The 19770-nt window shown below is 52.1% G+C and overlaps 2 protein-coding genes across 4 annotated transcripts in view; both read right to left on the reverse strand.

Annotated features, from left to right (window-relative positions):
* Positions 1–1963: 1963 nt before the first annotated feature.
* rassf10b (Ras association domain family member 10b) lies at positions 1964–3262 on the reverse strand. Its single transcript, XM_056278757.1, has 2 exons — positions 2490–3262; positions 1964–2402 (listed from the first exon to the last, which is right to left on the reverse strand). The coding sequence occupies exons 1-2, from the start codon at positions 3260–3262 to the stop codon at positions 1964–1966; spliced, it is 1212 nt and encodes a 403-aa protein (XP_056134732.1).
* Positions 3263–7281: 4019 nt separating this feature from the next.
* Positions 7282–19770, reverse strand: part of tead1b (TEA domain family member 1b) — a 158431-nt gene continuing 145942 nt past the window's right edge. For all 3 annotated transcript variants that reach the window (XM_056278348.1, XM_056278347.1, XM_056278350.1), the window contains one exon: positions 7282–11828. In XM_056278348.1, the coding sequence (XP_056134323.1) occupies positions 11715–11828 (114 nt within the window). In that variant the 3' untranslated portion in view covers positions 7282–11714. The remainder of the gene's footprint in view (positions 11829–19770) is intronic.

Here is a 19770-nt window from a genome sequence, read left to right on the forward strand (position 1 = left end):
CTTCCTTCCTTCCTTCTTTCTTTCTTTCTTTCCTTCCTTCCCTCCTTCCTTCCGTCAATGAACTGAAGCTAAAGGCCTCGCTTTCCAGTCAGTACCTCCCTTGGTGACTTCCCCAGACCTGACAAAAGCTGCCAGGGAATCACAGCTCCACATTCCAGGGAGTCCAGACTGTGCCACCAGACTGTGCCACCAGACTGTGCCGTCAGACTGTGCCGCCAGACTGTGCCATCAGACTGTGCCACCAGACTGTGCCACCAGACTGTGCCATCAGACTGTGCCGCCAGACTGTGCCATCAGACTGTGCCATCAGACTGTGCCACCAGACTGTGCCACCAGACTGTGCCGCCAGACTGTGCCATCAGACTGTGCCACCAGACTGTGCCACCAGACTGTGCCATCAGACTGTGCCGCCAGACTGTGCCACCAGACTGTGCCATCAGACTGTGCCACCAGACTGTGCCATCAGACTGTGCCACCAGACTGTGCCGTCAGACTGTGCCACCAGACTGTGCCATCAGACTGTGCCATCAGACTGTGCCGTCAGACTGTGCCGTCAGACTGTGCCGTCAGACTGTGCCATCAGACTGTGCCACCAGACTGTGCCATCAGACTGTGCCACCAGACTGTGCCATCAGACTGTGCCGTCAGACTGTGCCGTCAGACTGTGCCGTCAGACTGTGCCGCCAGACTGTGCCATCAGACTGTGCCATCAGACTGTGCCACCAGACTGTGCCACCAGACTGTGCCATCAGACTGTGCCATCAGACTGTGCCACCAGACTGTGCCATCAGACTGTGCCACCAGACTGTGCCATCAGACTGTGCCATCAGACTGTGCCATCAGACTGTGCCATCAGACTGTGCCACCAGACTGTGCCGTCAGACTGTGCCGCCAGACTGTGCCATCAGGTTTTCCTCATGTGCAGCAGGTTTGACCTTGACGAAAGAAAAGTGCTGCTGAGTGTATGTGCGGCTCATGTGTGTGAGGGAGCAGTGTGGTTGTGTTGCGGTGTGAATGAAGGGAGTCTTGCTGCATCACACTAGAGAGGCGTCACAAAGGGTGGTGACACACGTCGCTGGAGGGCTTTAACTGAGCTGTGGTCTCAGCTGAATATGACATGAATATCAAGGTTTATTTGGAAATGTCGCCCCTGTGTCTCTCGACAGCTGCACGTCACCCCGCAGTCACACACTCATCATCAGCTCCTCGCTTACAACCCAGCGCCTGTCAGCAAGCTCGGCTCTACAGACCCGGCCTCAGCCCGCCCGGTGGAGACCACCTGCAGACCGGACCGGGTTCCCTCCTACCCTTTCTACCAGAAGTCAGTCTGGCTTTAGGCCCAGCACGTCTTTGGACAGACTGAGAGGTTTGGCTCACTTAGCAGGAGGGAGGCTCAGACTCGTGTCTGACGTGGACTCTCCGTCACGTGTCTCGTGTGGATGTGAACTGGCTGGCTGCTCTGGGACGACCCTGATTTTAACTTATCTCGCCCTAATCTGGAAACCCAAAGGCAGGAAGAACATTAGACGTCATCGACTCCAGATCTAAAACCTCCTAGACGTGTATTGTAGCTGAACAACCGCAGGTTAGAGACGTCAGCGTGTCGGGAGGCGTCACCCAGCGCGTCATAGTTGGACTGGATGACGACTGATCCGTCTCTGGGGTCACCACCTGACCCCGTGTCCATCACGTCAGAGAACTTGCCACACACAACATCAACCTGACTTGTGCCACGTCTTGTGTGACAACATGAAAAGACATAGCGAGCCGTGCTCGATAGACGGCACATGTCTACACGTGACTTCTTACGGCCACGTGTCAACAGTGTGGGTGGATGTGGTGGAGCCTGAGAGTGCTGAGGCGTGTTTTCAACAAGTCACCAGACCAGGAGTTGGGTGAAAGCTGACCAAACCAGGTGTTGTTGGTGTAGTTACAGGTGTGCAAAGTGTCTCCAGTGCGCCGTCTAGTTCACATCCTGTACGGGTGACTGGTGCACGCACAGGCCGCTTATCTGAACCCGGACCGTGTAAGCAACTCGGCCCGAGTCTTCGTCGTCGGCGTCGCAGGTCGTCGACAGACCCCTGGCTCTCTCCACCCGTTCACCTTTGAGCTCCAAAGACGTGCACATCATCCCAGTCTCCGCTGTCCCATCATGGCCATGTGCTGCCCCGTCCTCTAAGCCCACATCCAAAGTGTTCACTTTCTCCAGCAAATCCCTTACTTCCCTTCCCTTCGTCCCCACAATCTCCCGGGTCAGCTTCAAACCGCTCCTAGTCGCTTCTACACCCGTGTCCAAGCGAAGCCCGGTGTATAAACGGGTGTCTAGCTGTGTTCTGATCCTGTCTCCATCCTGAAGTAGCTGGTTGTCTACTGATTGCTCAGCCTCCAGCTGCAAACGGTCCCTGCTGTGGGCGGATGCGGACTTCCCCGTCTCACCCCCATCAGCATCCCACTCACCGCTTTTGCCATTAAGGTTATCTCGCCTCCACGTCATCCATCTCTGGTTCGGCTCCTCCTGGATCTCCACGGCCATGCTGTCCACCAGCACCTGGGGCTCCATCAGCTCCTCCTGGAGTTTCAGCACCTCCTCGCAGCGCTGGGACAGAAACTGCTCCCCCCCCCCCCCACGCCTGGACGGTCCATCATGAACGCCATCTGTCAGATACGTGTCTTGTACATAATTAAGCCCATGTCGCTTCATCCTGTCAGAATGAACGTTTGTTTCACATCTTTCGATCTCCGCGTCCAGGTCCTTGATTCTGTGGATCTGCTGGCCGATGGTGTGGTCCTGAGAGATCACCAGATGAACCAACGTCTCCATTTTGTCCGCGGTGTTTCTGGACGCCACCTGTGCTCTTTTCCTATTCATCTTCTCCATCTTTGTGAAGGCTTCCCTGATCAGCCGGCGCTGTCTGTCAGCTGCAGGTCCCCCGGTGGCTCCTGGGAACCCTCTGGGGACACACGGGCCCGCTTGGCTCAGCACGACGCGCGCCTCGGCGCTCCGGACCGCGTCGCTCTGCAGAGGCGCGTCGTGCCGGAGCAAAAGGAAGCGGAAGTCGTCCCGCTGCTCTCCGCGCGCACTCCGCAGCCGCAGCACTTGGGTGTTGTCCGGTATGATGCTCCGCAGGCCTCCCCACGTCTGCACCACGCAGGAGGAGAGACCCGCAGTCTTCCGCTCCTCCTGGGGAACCTTCACCACATCGGTGCAGGTTGTGGTCAACCCGGAGACCCACACGGAGATCTTACTTTCCTCCGGGTCCATCGTGAGCTGAAGCTAAACGGTCCTCACTGCTCGGTTTCCAGAATAACGGCGGGTCATGCGTAAAACCAACACAAACGCGCGGGTCCACGATGGAGAAGAAGAACATCGCGCATCCTGACGGCACATTTTACGCACGGATAAATGAGGTGTTGTGGTCCAGGTGTCGTCCTGACGCGGTGTGCTGCCGTGTCACTGCGCTCCAGTCCGCCGCCCCTCCGGTCACATGACTGCTCCGGAACCGCGAGGTAGCAGTCAGCGAGCCGGTGTCTCGTGTCCACGTGTTACCCGGCATGGCGCAGGGCTGCCGCGTGTCTGGCTGCCGTCTGGATGTGACGACTGGACGCAGCGGAGCACTACTGTACTGTACTGGCATGACGTGACGTCACGTGACGTGACGTCAGTGGTGTACTGGTTCCGCCAGCGGCTGAAGCACAAGTACGTCTTCTAAATCCAGAGCGTCTCCATGTTTTGAGCAGTTTCATCTTGTCTGGTACCTCAGGAACGTTTTGTTTTATGCTGGTGACAAGATAAGGATCGTTTCGACCAGGATTATAATGACAAGGGTTTCGTTGGCTTTTTAAAGAGAAGGAAAACGGGTGGCTTGTAATCCAGTCCAATCCAAGAAGAGTCTCAGTTCAAGTGTTAAGAATGTGAACAAATAACAACAACAACCAAATAATGATACACAAATAACAAACAAGTATGTCTTCGATCAGAAATGAACATTACGAAATAACACAAAAGAAATGGCGTTGTTAAACACAGAATGTCTTTACGCCTCGTTAATGACACGAGAATGAAGACGTTTCTTAGCCTGCTGTGTTTCTTCTGGAGCCACAAGGACCTTCCGGAGAACGTGCCTGCACACCTTGTGTGGTGTGGCGAGAAGAAGGACGCCACTTCATTTGACACCGTGTTCTGACGTCGTGGATGTCTTCTCCGCACGTAACCATCCATCCTGTTGTATCGCAGCACTGGGCAGCCCGGGGACCAACCCCAGCTCTTCTTTCCATTGCCTTGCTCAGAGGCGCAGGCAGGCTACTAACCCTAACGTGCACGTCTTTTTGATGGCGGGAGGAAACCGGAGCACCCGGAGGAAACCCGCGCAGACACGAGGAGGACAGGCAAACTGCACACAGAGTTACAATGTTACTGTTTCATGTAGCGGACGCTTTAATCAAAGCCACGCACATCTGAGAGTTGATACAGCACAAGCAAGGAGCCAGTCAGCGCACCTAGTCAGGAGTCAGAAGACCGAGTCAGGAGATCCAGTCAGGAGACCTAGTCAGGAGTCAGGAGATCCAGTCAGGACACCTAGTCAGGAGTCAGGACACCTAGTCAGGAGTCAGGAGATCTAGTCAGGAGTCAGAAGACCGAGTCAGGAGATCCAGTCAGGAGACCTAGTCAGGAGTCAGGAGATCCAGTCAGGAGACCTAGTCAGGAGTCAGGAGATCTAGTCAGGAATCAGAAGATCCAGTCAGGACACCTAGTCAGGAGTCAGGAGATCCAGTCAGGAGTCCGGAGATCCAGTCAGGACACCTAGTCAGGAGTCAGGAGATCCAGTCAGGAGACCTAGTCAGGAGTCAGGAGATCCAGTCAGGACACCTAGTCAGGAGTCAGGACACCTAGTCAGGAGTCAGAAGATCCAGTCAGGACACCTAGTCAGGAGTCAGGAGATCCAGTCAGGAGTCCGGAGATCCAGTCAGGACACCTAGTCAGGAGTCAGGAGATCCAGTCAGGAGACCTAGTCAGGAGTCAGGACACCTAGTCAGGAGTCAGGAGATCTAGTCAGGAGTCAGAAGACCGAGTCAGGAGATCCAGTCAGGAGACCTAGTCAGGAGTCAGGAGATCCAGTCAGGACACCTAGTCAGGAGTCAGGACACCTAGTCAGGAGTCAGGAGATCTAGTCAGGAGTCAGAAGACCGAGTCCGGAGATCCAGTCAGGAGACCTAGTCAGGAGTCAGGAGATCCAGTCAGGACACCTAGTCAGGAGTCAGGAGATCTAGTCAGGAGTCAGAAGACCGAGTCAGGAGATCCAGTCAGGAGACCTAGTCAGGAGTCAGGAGATCCAGTCAGGACACCTAGTCAGGAGTCAGGACACCTAGTCAGGAGTCAGGAGATCTAGTCAGGAGTCAGAAGACCGAGTCAGGAGATCCAGTCAGGAGACCTAGTCAGGAGTCAGGAGATCCAGTCAGGACACCTAGTCAGGAGTCAGGACACCTAGTCAGGAGTCAGGAGATCTAGTCAGGAGTCAGAAGACTGAGTCAGGAGATCCAGTCAGGAGACCTAGTCAGGAGTCAGGAGATCCAGTCAGGACACCTAGTCAGGAGTCAGGACACCTAGTCAGGAGTCAGAAGATCCAGTCAGGACACCTAGTCAGGAGTCAGGAGATCCAGTCAGGACACCTAGTCAGGAGTCAGGAGATCTAGACAGCAAGCAACAACATAAGTAAGTGTAAAAAACTAGGTTCAAGTCCGATAGGACATAGGTGTCAACAGGCAGTGCATAGGGTGCATAGAAGTGGTTTTTTGTTTTTTATACCATCAGGTGTGGAGGTGTTCGAGAAAGAGCTGGGTCAGAAGGGACCTGGGAAGGCCTGGGGTTCGAACCCAGGTCATTCTTGCTGTCAGGCAACAGCGTTAACCATTGGGCCACCGTGCTGCCACTGTTATCTACAGGAATCATGGGAGGGCTTTTCTTACACGTCACATACTGACACACACATATAGTATAGTATATATATATATATATAATCCAGTGAGTCAAGTAAACTCTTTATAAAGAGACAGTACAAGCCTGTTTCACGCCCTAAGCATCATCAGCCACCACTTGATACCCCCTACTGCCTCCTCGTGCACGTCACGTGCACAACGTCCGGCAGGGAAGGGAGAGGTGCGACGTTCAAAAATTCAAAAGCACGTGACGGCTATAACGGCCCAGTTGTTTTGAGGGGGGGGCGGGGCGGGGTTGGTATTTGTGTGTTGGCCTGGCTCATGTGTAGTGACACTAGGGGCAGTGTCTGTGTCTGCAGCACGTCTGGCCTGCAGAGGAGGAAACATGTCAGCCGGACGCGGGCTGCACACTGCACTGCTGGCCGAGCAGTAAAATGTGCAGCCGCTCATTAACCGCTCTCAGTTCTGGAAATCAGAAACAAAGTCAATGGCGCCACCTACCGTTCACATGGCGGTACTGCGGCCAAGTTAAAGGCAAGCGCGTTACCTCAGCAGGGACTTGTGGTGAGAGCAGCTGTGGCGGGTTGGCAGGTTGAATGAGTTCTTACTTGTGGAGCTTTTTTCTTCCTTCTCTGTTCTTTTGTTTCCGTTGGAGGTACTGCAGCCGTCACCGTTGGGGGCAGTAACGGAATAAAGACGAACTGCACTGTCACGTCTTAACACAAAATACGCTGTCTTTTTTATTATATTTGACCTGCGATGCAGTATGTATGCCTATAGGCAGAGGCAAAAACACAGCTTTTTGGAAGGTCGTGATGATTTCTCTTTGGTGTTACTGCAGGTCCGGACTGAAGCAGACAACGTGAAGAAGAAGTGGATGGTAGAAACCCCTTCAAACGGACCACGTATCGCCCTGCACTTGGACCTGCGACAGCCGGGCCTGCAGCCGGCGGAGGGAGCACGTCAAGCTCTGCAGACCCCGAAGCTCTGCAGACCCCGAAGCTCTGCAGACCCCGAAGCTCTGCAGACCCCGAAGCTCTGCAGCCGTGACGTCATGCTGCCGTGTGACGCCGCGTCGTTACTCAGGTAGTTTCACCGGTTCTGTCCCAAAATCCCTTCCTGCAGATAATGTCGGTTAACCCGTCGGTATTATTCCTCCCCAGCAGTGAAACAAACTGTTGGACGTTAAACTCCGTCTTCAAAGGAGCTTCCTCGACACAGTCTCGTCCGGAGTCCTACAAACCTTCTATGGGATCCAGTCCACACGGAAGCTCTGAGCCCGTCCGGGTCCAGAAGCTCCGTATCACTGCTGGTGTGAGTGCTCAACAAAAGGGACACGGTTTTTCTGTGTTTATTGAACTTCAGTATTGCATACATACAAAGTATCTAGAAAGCTACAAAATATCACTTGTTTTCCAGAAGGCGTCATCATGATACGAAGCAAAAACAACCAAGAGCATACGCAGTGAAGAACACAGAACATCACACAGCCGCTTTTCTCCTCCTCCTCCTCCTCCTCCTCCTCCTCCTCCTCCTGCTGCTTCCGGACCCCCTGCTCCACCGGCGCCGTGGAGACAAGACTCACCTCTGCAGGCCGCAAAGCTGTCATATCATTTTAGACAAAGCACCTTTATACAAAACTTTCTGCACACAAACCCCAGTCGTCAGTATGATCCTATCTGAGCTATGCAAAATATCACATCTGAAAAACCCAAACCCAACAAAACGTGAAGCAACATGGACAGGTACCAGTACCCACACTCGGACAAGATGACGAACAACAGCGAGACCCGCTGACGTGTGTGTGTCTGTCTGTCTGTGTGTGTGTGTGTGTGTGTCATAGTTCCTCCACGCGGCCGTGTCGTGTTGTGTGTCTGCGTTGTGTCAGATTAGGAGTCTTCACACGCTCATGTCATGTGAAGGCCTCGGCCTCCCGTCCGTCATGTCCCACCAGACAGACGAGGTGGAGGTCGGCGAAGAAGACCTGAACTCTGCGGCGCGGCGCAGCGGCCGCAGCATCGGGCAGGGACACACACAGCCAGCAGGACAGCCACAGATACACAACTACACACAAATAAAGTCAAATCAAAACGCCCGCTGTCCACGGGACTGTGGCGGGATACTGGAGCTGAGCTGTCTGTCCACCTCCGCCAGAGACGGTCTCAGACTACCACACTTTATGTGAAGAGGAAGGTCAGAAAGACAGTGGTGAGGGTCGTCGGCTCTATGGCCTCGTACACACACAGCTTGTGGCGCCGCTGGTTCCTGCAACAAGGCCGCTCGCCGCCGCTGGACACAGTGTGAAGACGTGTGTCTGAAAACACCTTCAACACTACGCTTGGTCACATGATTACTGCCGGCTGTAAAACCAAGTCTGCAAAAATGGTTGGCAGGGACTCGTGTGTTCATATTGTCTGTCCCCTCAATTGGCATGGGGACGGTCTCTGGCTGAAGTCATGATGGGCAGGGACTCATGTGTTCATATTGTCCGTCCCCTCAGCTGGCATGGGGACGGTCTCTGGCTGAAGTCATGACGGGCAGTGACTCGTGTGTTCATATTGTCCGTCCCCTCAGCTGGCATGGGGACAGTCTCTGCTGAAGTCATGATGGGCAGGGACTCGTGTGTTCATATTGTCTGTCCCCTCAATTGGCATGGGGACGGTCTCTGGCTGAAGTCATGATGGGCAGGGACTCATGTGTTCATATTGTCTGTCCCCTCAGCTGGCATGGGGACGGTCTCTGGCTGAAGTCATGATGGGCAGGGACTCATGTGTTCATATTGTCTGTCCCCTCAATTGGCATGGGGACGGTCTCTGGCTGAAGTCATGATGGGCAGGGACTCATGTGTTCATATTGTCCGTCCCCTCAGCTGGCATGGGGACGGTCTCTGGCTGAAGTCATGATGGGCAGGGACTCATGTGTTCATATTGTCCGTCCCCTCAGCTGGCATGGGGACAGTCTCTGGCTGAAGTCATGATGGGCAGGGACTCATGTGTTCATATTGTCCGTCCCCTCAGCTGGCATGGGGATGGTCTCTGGCTGAAGTCATGACGGGCAGTGACTCGTGTGTTCATATTGTCTGTCCCCTCAGCTGGCATGGGGATGGTCTCTGGCTGAAGTCATGACGGGCAGTGACTCGTGTGTTCATATTGTCCGTCCCCTCAGCTGGCATGGGGACAGTCTCTGCTGAAGTCATGATGGGCAGGGACTCATGTGTTCATATTGTCCGTCCCCTCAATTGGCATGGGGACAGTCTCTGCTGAAGTCATGATGGGCAGTGACTCGTGTGTTCATATTGTCCGTCCCCTCAGCTGGCATGGGGACGGTCTCTGCTGAAGTCATGATGGGTAGGGACTCATGTGTTCATATTGTCTGTCCCCTCAGCTGGCATGGGGACGGTCTCTGGCTGAAGTCATGATGGGCAGGGACTCATGTGTTCATATTGTTCATCCCCTCAATTGGCATGGGGACAGTCTCTGGCTGAAGTCATCACGGGCAGTGACTCATGTGTTCATATTGTCCGTCCCCTCAGCTAGCATGGGGACAGTCTCTGCTGAAGTCATGATGGGCAGTGACTCGTGTGTTCATATTGTCCGTCCCCTCAGCTGGCATGGGGACGGTCTCTGGCTGAAGTCATGACGGGCAGTGACTCATGTGTTCATATTGTCCGTCCCCTCAATTGGCATGGGGACAGTCTCTGGCTGAAGTCATGACGGGCAGTGACTCATGTGTTCATATTGTCCGTCCCCTCAATTGGCATGGGGACAGTCTCTGGCTGAAGTCATGACGGGCAGTGACTCATGTGTTCATATTGTCCGTCCCCTCAGCTGGCATGGGGATGGTCTCTGGCTTAAGTCATGACGGGCAGTGACTCATGTGTTCATATTGTCCGTCCCCTCAGCTAGCATGGGGACAGTCTCTGGCTGAAGTCATGACGGGCAGTGACTCATGTGTTCATATTGTCCGTCCCCTCAGCTGGCATGGGGACGGTCCCTGCTGAAGTCATGGCGGGCAGTGACTCATGTGTTCATATTGTCCGTCCCACCGAGAAGGCAGTGGAACACTTCAGGGCCAGCAGGGGAACTGCAGCAGCGGCGCGCTCCAACGGGTCTTTCAGACTCTGAGCTCAGATACAGAAAGCAGAAGGATGTCTTTGAATGGACCGTTTTAAAAAATAAATCAAATGACATCGTCGTAAGACATCAGTGTCCTTTATTCAGCGGCGGTCCCCGCCGTCGTTACAAACCTTCAAAAAGGCAATGTGGTGATTGGTCTCGCTCACGTCTCGTTTTTGGTCTGGCAACGTTTTACTCAGTATTTTGATTTCGAAGCTGGAGATTTCAGCCCAAAGGCACTTCCTCAGTACGGAGCAGGGCGCGACGCCACTCTACCTCTGTGGTTTTTGGTCTTTTTACAATAGGAAAGGCAGAATCAGTCGGTGTGTACAGCAAACGAGAGAAAGGTGGCTGCCTGAAGAACATCTGTTGGGTCAAACGCTCAAAACGGTCAGACACCATATGAACCTGCTTGTTGGGAGGCGCTGGGGTACCACAGAGAACCTACAGAGGCCCTCATGTCTCTAGCAGCCCACGCCTCCACATGTGGAAATGCTACAAGTCATACACTTATTTTAATCTGTGTCGTCTGGAGAGACGGATGTGTAACTGGACAACAGACGGCGGCGTCTGTGATGACACACTGTAAGGCACTGTCCACTTTGGCAGATGGTGTTGTGACTTTCCTCACACAACGCAAACGTATGAAGCGTCGATCACAGCGTCACTGGCGTCTTCTGAGATCACGCCGCCGTGACGCGTTTAAGGCTCGGAAGTGGTGCAGGGGAAAGACCCGGAGACGTTCACGTCAAGGCAGAACCACTGCGGCGCCGCCGTCCCAGCAAGCACGCGGCGACGCAGCAGAGACCCACAACACAGGGGTGCAGACGCGTCCTGACTCCCCGTGACCGGGGAGCTACTGTGACGACATAAAAGCAGGCGGAAGGGGAAAACAGCTGGCGTCGCTCGGACACATCCAGGAAAGGACAGGAAGTGCTCCGACAAGCCGAGTCTGGACAGCTGAAGCGTAACGGGGCTGACGCGCATGTGGGACGACACGTGGTCATGACGGATAGAAACAATTGGGCGGGAACAACAGACGTGGTCCCGTGTTCACAGTGCGGTCGTCAGTTGTCCGTCGGTGCTGAAGACTCGCCGAGCTGCAACACAGGAAACGCACGTTTTCCTGAAGGACCACGAACGACTTCTGCACTAATTCTGCCCACTAGGGGGTGTTGAGGCCGTGTCAGGATGGCTTGTTGTCTTTGGGAACTCTGTTGTGTGTGGTTGTAGGTCGGTGTATCTACAGGATGGAGGCTCGCCACTTCTACAGACGTACAAAACACACGCGCACGCCACACACGCCAGCCACAGCATCCTCTCGTCACGCTGCACGTCACACAGAAGAGAACCGACAGCTCTTCCGTTCACCAGATGAACTTCATCCGGCGGCTTCCGACACACGGCCGGCCACATGTATGTTCACCAGGTCGCCACAAGAGAGCGCCAGACGAGGGGCCAGAACTGAAACACGCCCACAACTGTACCGCAAACAACAAACACGCACGTTTAAACGAAACCAAGAGCATTATTAACAAACCGGCTTTTCACCCAAAACCGAGAGGAGCGAGCCGGGTGGGACTGTTCGGGTGGAGGCACTGCCTTGTGGTGGTGGTGGGGGGGGGGGGGATCTGTGGGGGCGGACGGGGGCGCCGGCGTGCGGCCTCATTCCTTCACCAGTCTGTAGATGTGGTGCTGGGCGCCGTGCTCGCTGTTGGAAACCTCAAACACGCACGCCATGCACAGCAGCGTCTCCTGCGTGTCCCTGTTGGTCACCACCTGGAACGAACACACACACACAGACACACACACACACACACACACACACACACACACAAGGCCCGGCAAGTTCAGGTATACAGCACATGTTACACTCGAAGGCAATTCAAAGAGCTTTTCATGACACATCCCAGACAGCAGAACCGCTGTGGCCCGGACCCGTCCAACACCCACCCATCACCCGGCCCACATACCGCGTGGCATGGCCGCACTTGGGCGGTCCGCTCCTGTTTGCCAGATCTGGGCCAGAACCAAGCCATAGCAATGCCACACATTTGCCAAAGGTGGCCATATTTGTTTTGGGTTATTTGGGCCATATTCACCATTTACCACACGGGGCGCTGCAGGGCCACATCCAGATCACATGTTGCCCAGAGCACCAGGAAGGGCCCACATGTGATTTGGCATATCGGGGCCATGTTTGCTGTTATACGTGTGGGCCACTTCAGGCTCACATCCAGTTTGTCAGGGCCAGCAGAAGGCAACCAGTGCCGCATCTGCGCCTGAAGTGGCCCACATCCGGACGCTGTCTGGGATAGAAAGCAATTAAAGAACTCAAAAAAAACAATTAAGAGATCAAAAGACATAAAAGGAGAAATAAAAACGCATGACAAGATTGAAAAGGTCAGAGTGCAAAGGTGAGTCAGCGGAGAACGCAGCCGGCGGTACTGGAGAACATACACGTCCCTCGGCAAACCCCCGGATGTGCCACACAGGACAACGGGCTTCTTCCTGTCCGCTCACGTCCTCAGGCAAGTCCCGCACCTGCTCAGCAACGTGGTGTAGCTCCTTTAATCTACATCAGACGCTCCCCGGCTCTACTTCCGGTGAAGCGCACACGTGTTGTGACTGCGTCACAAGTCGGAGCGGGCAGGCCAGAGCCCTAGAAAGAGGGAGTTACGTCACTCCGTAGACGTCAATGGGCCACTTACTTAACAGCCATGGCGGATCATGGGAGCCCCGGATAGCAGGTTGGAATATATCCGTATCTATATATGAATGTAACCACCTGACAATACTGGTCAGCAGTTAGCAGAAAGCTTGGTTTGGAGCTATTCGGCGGCTACATGACCCACGTGACCCTCTCGCGGTCTGACCCCTCACTGACGTAACCCTCTCTTGCTAGGGCTCTGGGGCAGGCGAACGACATCCCAACCAATAATATCATCAGAGGTGTTGCACTGTCCAATCAAATCCCACACCCCCCTCACGTTTTGTCCCGCCCCAATGTCCTCTACAACCTGGAAACACTTCCGTTACAGAGACGCTACTAACTCCCACTGGCTACAAACCGGATGTCAGCGGGTTTGTAGCCAGTGTGGAAACGCCATAATACCCTCTGACTGTCGTCCCATGTTGCCTTTGATGTCGTGTCTTTGATGCCGTGTGTTCTATGTCGTGTCTTTGACGTCGTGACTTCTATGTCGTTTCTTCTATGTCGTGTCTTTGGCGTCGTGTCTTTGATGCCGTGTGTTCTATGTCGTGTCTTTGATGCCGTGTGTTCTATGTCGTGTCTTCTATGTCGTGTCTTCTATGTCGTGTCTTCGTGGTGTCTTTGATGTCGTGTCTTTGGCGTCGAGTCTTTGATGTCGTGTCGTGTAGCGTCGTGTCTTTGATGCCGTGTCTTCCATGTCGTGTTTTTGGCGTCGTGTCTTTGACGTCGTGTCTTTGATGTCATGTCGTGTAGCGTCGTGTCTGATGTCGTTTCTTTGGCGTCGTGACTTTGATGTCGTGGCTTTGATGCCGCGTCTTTGATGTCGTGTCTTTGACGTCGTGTCTTTGATGTCGTCTCTTTGATGCCGCGTCTTTGATGTCGTGTCTTTGACGTCGTGTCTTTGATGTCGTGGCTTTGATGTCGTCTCTTTAGCGTCGTGTCTTTGATGCCGCGTCTTTGATGTCGTGTCTTTGACGTCGTGTCTTTGACGTCGTGACTTCTATGTCGTTTCTTCTATGTCGTGTCTTTGATGCCGTGTGTTCTATGTCGTGTCTTTGATGCCGTGTGTTCTATGTCGTGTCTTCTATGTCGTGTCTTCGTGGTGTCTTTGATGTCGTGTCTTTGGCGTCGAGTCTTTGATGTCGTGTCGTGTAGCGTCGTGTCTTTGATGCCGTGTCTTCCATGTCGTGTTTTTGGCGTCGTGTCTTTGACGTCGTGTCTTTGATGCCGTGTCTTTGATGTCATGTCGTGTAGCGTCGTGTCTGATGTCGTTTCTTTGGCGTCGTGTCTTTGATGCCGCGTCTTTGATGTCGTGTCTTTGACGTCGTGTCTTTGATGTCGTCTCTTTGGCGTCGTGTCTTTGATGCCGCGTCTTTGATGTCGTGTCTTTGACGTCGTGTCTTTAGCGTCGTGTCTTTGATGTCGTCTCTTTGGCGTCGTGTCTTTGATGCCGTGTCTTCCATGTCGTGTTTTTGGCGTCGTGTCTTTGATGTCGTGGCTTTGATGCCGCGTCTTTGATGTCGTGTCTTCTATGTCGTGTCTTTGATGCTGTGTCTTTGGAGGCGTATCTTTGGAGTCGTCTTTGGCGTCGTGTCTTTGACGTCGTGTGTTTGACGTCGTGTCTTTGATGTCGTGTCTTTGACGTCGTCCCTTTTGATTCCGTGTCTTCGATGTCGTGTCTTTGGCGTCGTGTCGTTGGCGTTGTGTCTTTGATGTTGTGTCTTTGGCGTCGTGTGTTTGACATCGTGTCGTTGATGTCGTGTCTTTGACGTCATGTCTTTGATGCCGTGTCTTTGGCGCCGTGTCTTTGGCGTCGTGTCTTTGGCGTCGTGTCTTTGACGTCGTGTCTTTCATTCCGTGTCTTCGATGTCGTGTCTTTGGCGTCGTGTCTTTGACGTCGTGTCTTTGATATGGTGTCTTTGACGTCGTGACTTTGATGTCGTGTCTTTGATGTCGTGTCGTGTAGCGTCATATCTTTGATGCCGTGTCTTTGGCGTCGTGTCTTTGATACCGTGTCTTTGATGTCATGTCTTTGACGTCGTGTCTTTGATGCTGTGTCTTTGATGTCGTGTCTTTAGCGTCGTGTCTTTGATGTCGTGTCTTTAGCATCGTGTCTTTGATGTCGTCTCTTTGGCGTCGTGTCTTCTATGTCGTTTCTTTGATGCTGTGTCTTTGGAGGCGTATCTTTGGAGTCGTCTTTGGCGTCGTGTCTTTGACGTCGTGTGTTTGATGCCGTGTCGTTGACGTCGTGTCTTTGACGTCGTGTCTTTGATTCCGTGTCTTCGATGTCGTGTCTTTGGCGTCGTGTCTTTGATGTCGTGTCTTTGGCGTCGTGTCTTTGATGTCGTGTCTTTGGCGTCGTGTCTTTGATGTCGTGTCTTTGACGTCGTGACTTTGATGTCGTGTCTTCAGCGTCGTGTCTTTGATGTCGTGTCGTGTAGCGTCATATCTTTGATGCCGTGTCTTTGGCGTCGTGTCATTGACGTCGTGTCTTTGATACCGTGTCTTGGATGTCGTGTATTTGACGTCGTGTCTTTGATGTCGTGTCGTGTAGCGTCATGTCTTTGATGCCGTGTCTTTGACGTCGTGGCTTTGACGGTAGTGTCTTTGATGTCGCGTCTTTAGCGTCGTGTCTTTGATGTCGTGTCTTTGGCGTCGTGTCTTTGGCGTTGTGTCTTTGATGCCTTGTCTTTGGCGTCGTGTCTTTGGCGTCGTGTCTTCGATGTCGTGTCTTTGGCGTCGTGTCTTTGATGTCGTGTCTTTGATTCCGTGTCTTTGGCGTCGTGTCTTTGATGTCGTGTCTTTGGCGTCGTGTCTTTGATTCCGTGTCTTCGATGTCGTGTCTTTGGCGTCGTGTCTTTGACGTCGTGTCTTTGATGCCGTGTCTTTGGCGTCGTGTCTTTGATGTCGTGTCTTTGGCGTCGTGTCTTTGATGTCGTGTCTTTGGCGTCGTGTCTTTGATTCCGTGTCTTCGATGTCGTGTCTTTGGCGTCGTGTCTTTGATGTCGTGTCTTTGGCGTCGTGTCTTTGACGTCGTGTCTTCGATGTCGTGTCTTTGGCGTCGTGTCTTTGATGTCGTGTCTTTGGCGTCGTGTCTTTGACGTCGTGTCTTTGACGTCGTGGCTTTGACGGTAGTGTCTTTAGCGTCGTGTCTTTGATGTCGTGTCTTTGGCGTCGTGTCTTTGACGTCGTGTCTTTGATGCCGTGTCTTTGGCGTCGTGTCTTTGGCGTCGTGTCTTTGATGTCGTGTCTTTGACGTCGTGTCTTTGGCGTCGTGTCTTTGGCGTCGTGTCTTTGATGTCGTGTCTTTGGCGTCGTGTCTTTGATGTCGTGTCTTTGGCGTCGTGTCTTTGATGTCGTGTCGTGTAGCGTCATATCTTTGATGCCGTGTCTTTGGCGTCGTGTCATTGACGTCGTGTCTTTGATGCCATGTCTTTGATGTTGTGTCTTTGACGTCGTGCCTTTGACGTCGTGTCTCTGATGTCGTGTCTTTGGTGTCACGTCTCTGATGTTGTCTTTGATGTCATGTCTTTGACATCGTGTATTTGATGTCGTGTCTTTGGTGTCACGTCTCCGATGTTGTCTTTGATGTCGTGTTTTTGACGCCGTGTCTTTAGCGTCGTGTCTTTGATGTCGTGTCGTGTAGCGTCATATCTTTCATGCCGTGTCTTTGATGTCTTGTCTTTGACGTCGTGGCTTTGATGTCGCGTCTTTAGCGTCGTGTCTTTGATGCCGTGTCTTCGTCAATCATGTCTTTGGCGTCGGGTCTTTGATGTCGTGTCTTTAGCGTCGTGTCTTTGATGTCGTGTCGTGTAGCGTCATATCTTTGATGCCGTGTCTTTGGCGTCGTGTCTTTGATGTCGTGTCTTTAGCGTCGGGTCTTTGATGTCGTGTCCTTGTCGTCGTGTCTTTGATGTCGTGTCGTGTAGCGTCATATCTTTGATGCCGTGTCTCTGATGTCGTGTCATTGACGTCGTGTCTTTGATACCGTGTCTTTGATGCTGTGTCTTTGGAGGCGTCTCTTTGGCGTCGTGTCTTTGATGTCGTGTCTTTTATACCGTGTCTTTGGCGTCGTGTCTTTGACGTCGTGTCTTTGATGTCGTCTCTTTGGCGTCGTGTCTTTGATGCTGTGTCTTTGGAGGCGTCTCTTTGGCGTCGTGCCTTTGATGTCGTGTCTTTGACGTCGTGTCTTCGATGTCGTGTCTTTGGCGTCGTGTCTTTGACGTCGTGTCTTTGATGTCGTGTCTTTGATTCCGTGTCTTCGATGTCGTGTCTTTGGCGTCGTGTCTTTGGCGTCGTGTCTTTGATGTCGTGTCTTTGACGTCGTGTCTTTGATTCCGTGTCTTTGATACCGTGTCGTTGATGTCGTGTCTTTGACGTCATATCTTTGACGCCGTGTCTTTGGCGTCGTGTCTTTGATTCCGTGTCTTTGGCGTCGTGTCTTTGATTCCGTGTCTTCGATGTCGTGTCTTCGGCGTCGTGTCTTTGACGTCGTGTCTTTGACGTCGTGTCTTTGATTCCGTGTCTTCGATGTCGTGTCTTTGGCGTCGTGTCTTTGGCGTCGTGTCTTTGACGTCGTGTCTTTGATTCCGTGTCTTCGATGTCGTGTCTTTGGCGTCGTGTCTTTGATGTCGTGTCTTTGACGTCATGTCTTTGGCGTCGTGTCTTTGGCGTCGTGTCTTTGACGTCGTGTCTTTGATTCCGTGTCTTCGATGTCGTGTCTTTGGCGTCGTGTCTTTGACGTCGTGTCTTTGATTCCGTGTCTTTGACGTCGTGTCTTTGATTCCGTGTCTTTGACGTCGTGTCTTTGATTCCGTGTCTTCGATGTCGTGTCTTTGGCGTCGTGTCTTTGACGTCGTGTCTTTGATTCCGTGTCTTCGATGTCGTGTCTTTGGCGTCGTGTCTTTGACGTCGTGTCTTTGATTCCGTGTCTTTGACGTCGTGTCTTTGACGTCGTGTCTTTGATTCCGTGTCTTCGATGTCGTGTCTTTGGCGTCGTGTCTTTGACGTCGTGTCTTTGATGTCGTGTCTTTGATTCCGTGTCTTCGATGTCGTGTCTTTGGCGTCGTGTCTTTGGCGTCGTGTCTTTGATTCCGTGTCTTCGATGTCGTGTCTTTGATGTCGTGTCTTTGATTCCGTGTCTTCGATGTCGTGTCTTTGGCGTCGTGTCTTTGACGTCGTGTCTTTGATTCCGTGTCTTCGATGTCGTGTCTTTGGCGTCGTGTCTTTGACGTCGTGTCTTTGATTCCGTGTCTTTGACGTCGTGTCTTTGATTCCGTGTCTTTGACGTCGTGTCTTCGATGTCGTGTCTTTGGCGTCGTGTCTTTGACGTCGTGTCTTTGATGTCGTGTCTTTGATTCCGTGTCTTCGATGTCGTGTCTTTGGCGTCGTGTCTTTGACGTCGTGTCTTTGATGTCGTGTCTTTGATTCCGTGTCTTCGATGTCGTGTCTTTGGCGTCGTGTCTTTGATGTCGTGTCTTTGATTCCGTGTCTTCGATGTCGTGTCTTTGGCGTCGTGTCTTTAGCGTCGTGTCTTTGATTCCGTGTCTTCGATGTCGTGTCTTCGGCGTCGTGTCTTTGGCGTCGTGTCTTTGACGTCGTGTCTTTGACGTCGTGTCTTTGATTCCGTGTCTTCGATGTCGTGTCTTTGATGTCGTGTCTTTGATTCCGTGTCTTTGGCGTCGTGTCTTTGGCGTCGTGTCTCTGATGTCGTGTCTTTGATTCCGTGTCTTCGATGTCGTGTCTTTGGCGTCGTGTCATTGACGTCGTGTCTTTGATACCGTGTCTTTGATGTCGTGTCATTGACGTCGTGTCTTTGATGTCGTGTCTTTGATGTCGTGCCTTTGATGTCCTGACGTGATAAAATGCTGAACGTAGTTTTACATCAATTGTCAGTAATTCTTTTAGATTTCCCCCTTTTCTTTCCCAATTGTACTTGACCAATCATCCAGCTCTCCGAGCCGTCCCGGTCTCTGCTGCTCCACCCCCTCCGCTGATCCGGGGCGGGCTGCAGACTACCACGTCTCCTCCCATACATGTGGAGTCACCAGCCGCTTCTATTCACCTGACAGTCAGGAGTTTCACCAGGGGGACGTAGCACGTGGGAAGATCACACTATCCCCCCCCCCAACAGGTTTCCCGACTGACCAGAGGAGGCGCTAGTGCAGCGACCAAGACACATACCCACATCCGGCTTCCCACCCGCAGACACGGACAATTGTGTCTGTAGGGACGCCCGACCAAGCCGGAGGTGACACGGGGATTCGAACCGGCGACCCCGTGTTGGTAGGCAACAGAATAGACCGCTACACCACCCGGATGACTATATCCGTCAGTACTTTAACATTCAGCAATAGGATGGACAAAGTCTGTGAAGAACTGATTCCCATCAGACAGTCTTAATTGATGGACACGTGTGATTTTGAATAATTAGCTGCATTATGCGGCTCTCATGTGAAGTCATTGTTTTGTTTTTTATATCAAACAAAATGAGGGTTTTATTGTTACCACATGAAGTTACGATGAAGAAACGCCCCACACCTCATTAAATTATATTTATTTACTTTATTAATTAAATTTAGATTAATTAAATGTATTAATTTAAATTTATTCACAATTTAATTAATTAATTAAAAATATTTGGCAAATGCATTTCTATTGCAATTCATCACAATTCTTTTTATTGAATAAAAAGTTCATCATCTCAAGGGAGAAAAGCTTTTCGGGATTTGATTGATTGGATATTGGCCGTTTTCATCAAGTCATTTTTTAATTCAACATGACATTTACTATAAATATAACTATATATATATAACTATGTATATATAACTATATAACTGTATATATACATTTAATTATAGATATATATCTATATTAATGTAACTGCACATAAAAACACTTGAAAGGAAAATACAATTCATGACAGAGGAAAGTAAAGAATCAATCAATCAAATCAAACACATCACAGCAGACCACATTCCTCATCTGTCTGCTTCATTTTGGTGTTAG

This window comes from Lampris incognitus, chromosome 4 (genome assembly GCF_029633865.1).
Source record: "Lampris incognitus isolate fLamInc1 chromosome 4, fLamInc1.hap2, whole genome shotgun sequence".
Classification (NCBI taxonomy): domain Eukaryota; kingdom Metazoa; phylum Chordata; class Actinopteri; order Lampriformes; family Lampridae; genus Lampris; species Lampris incognitus.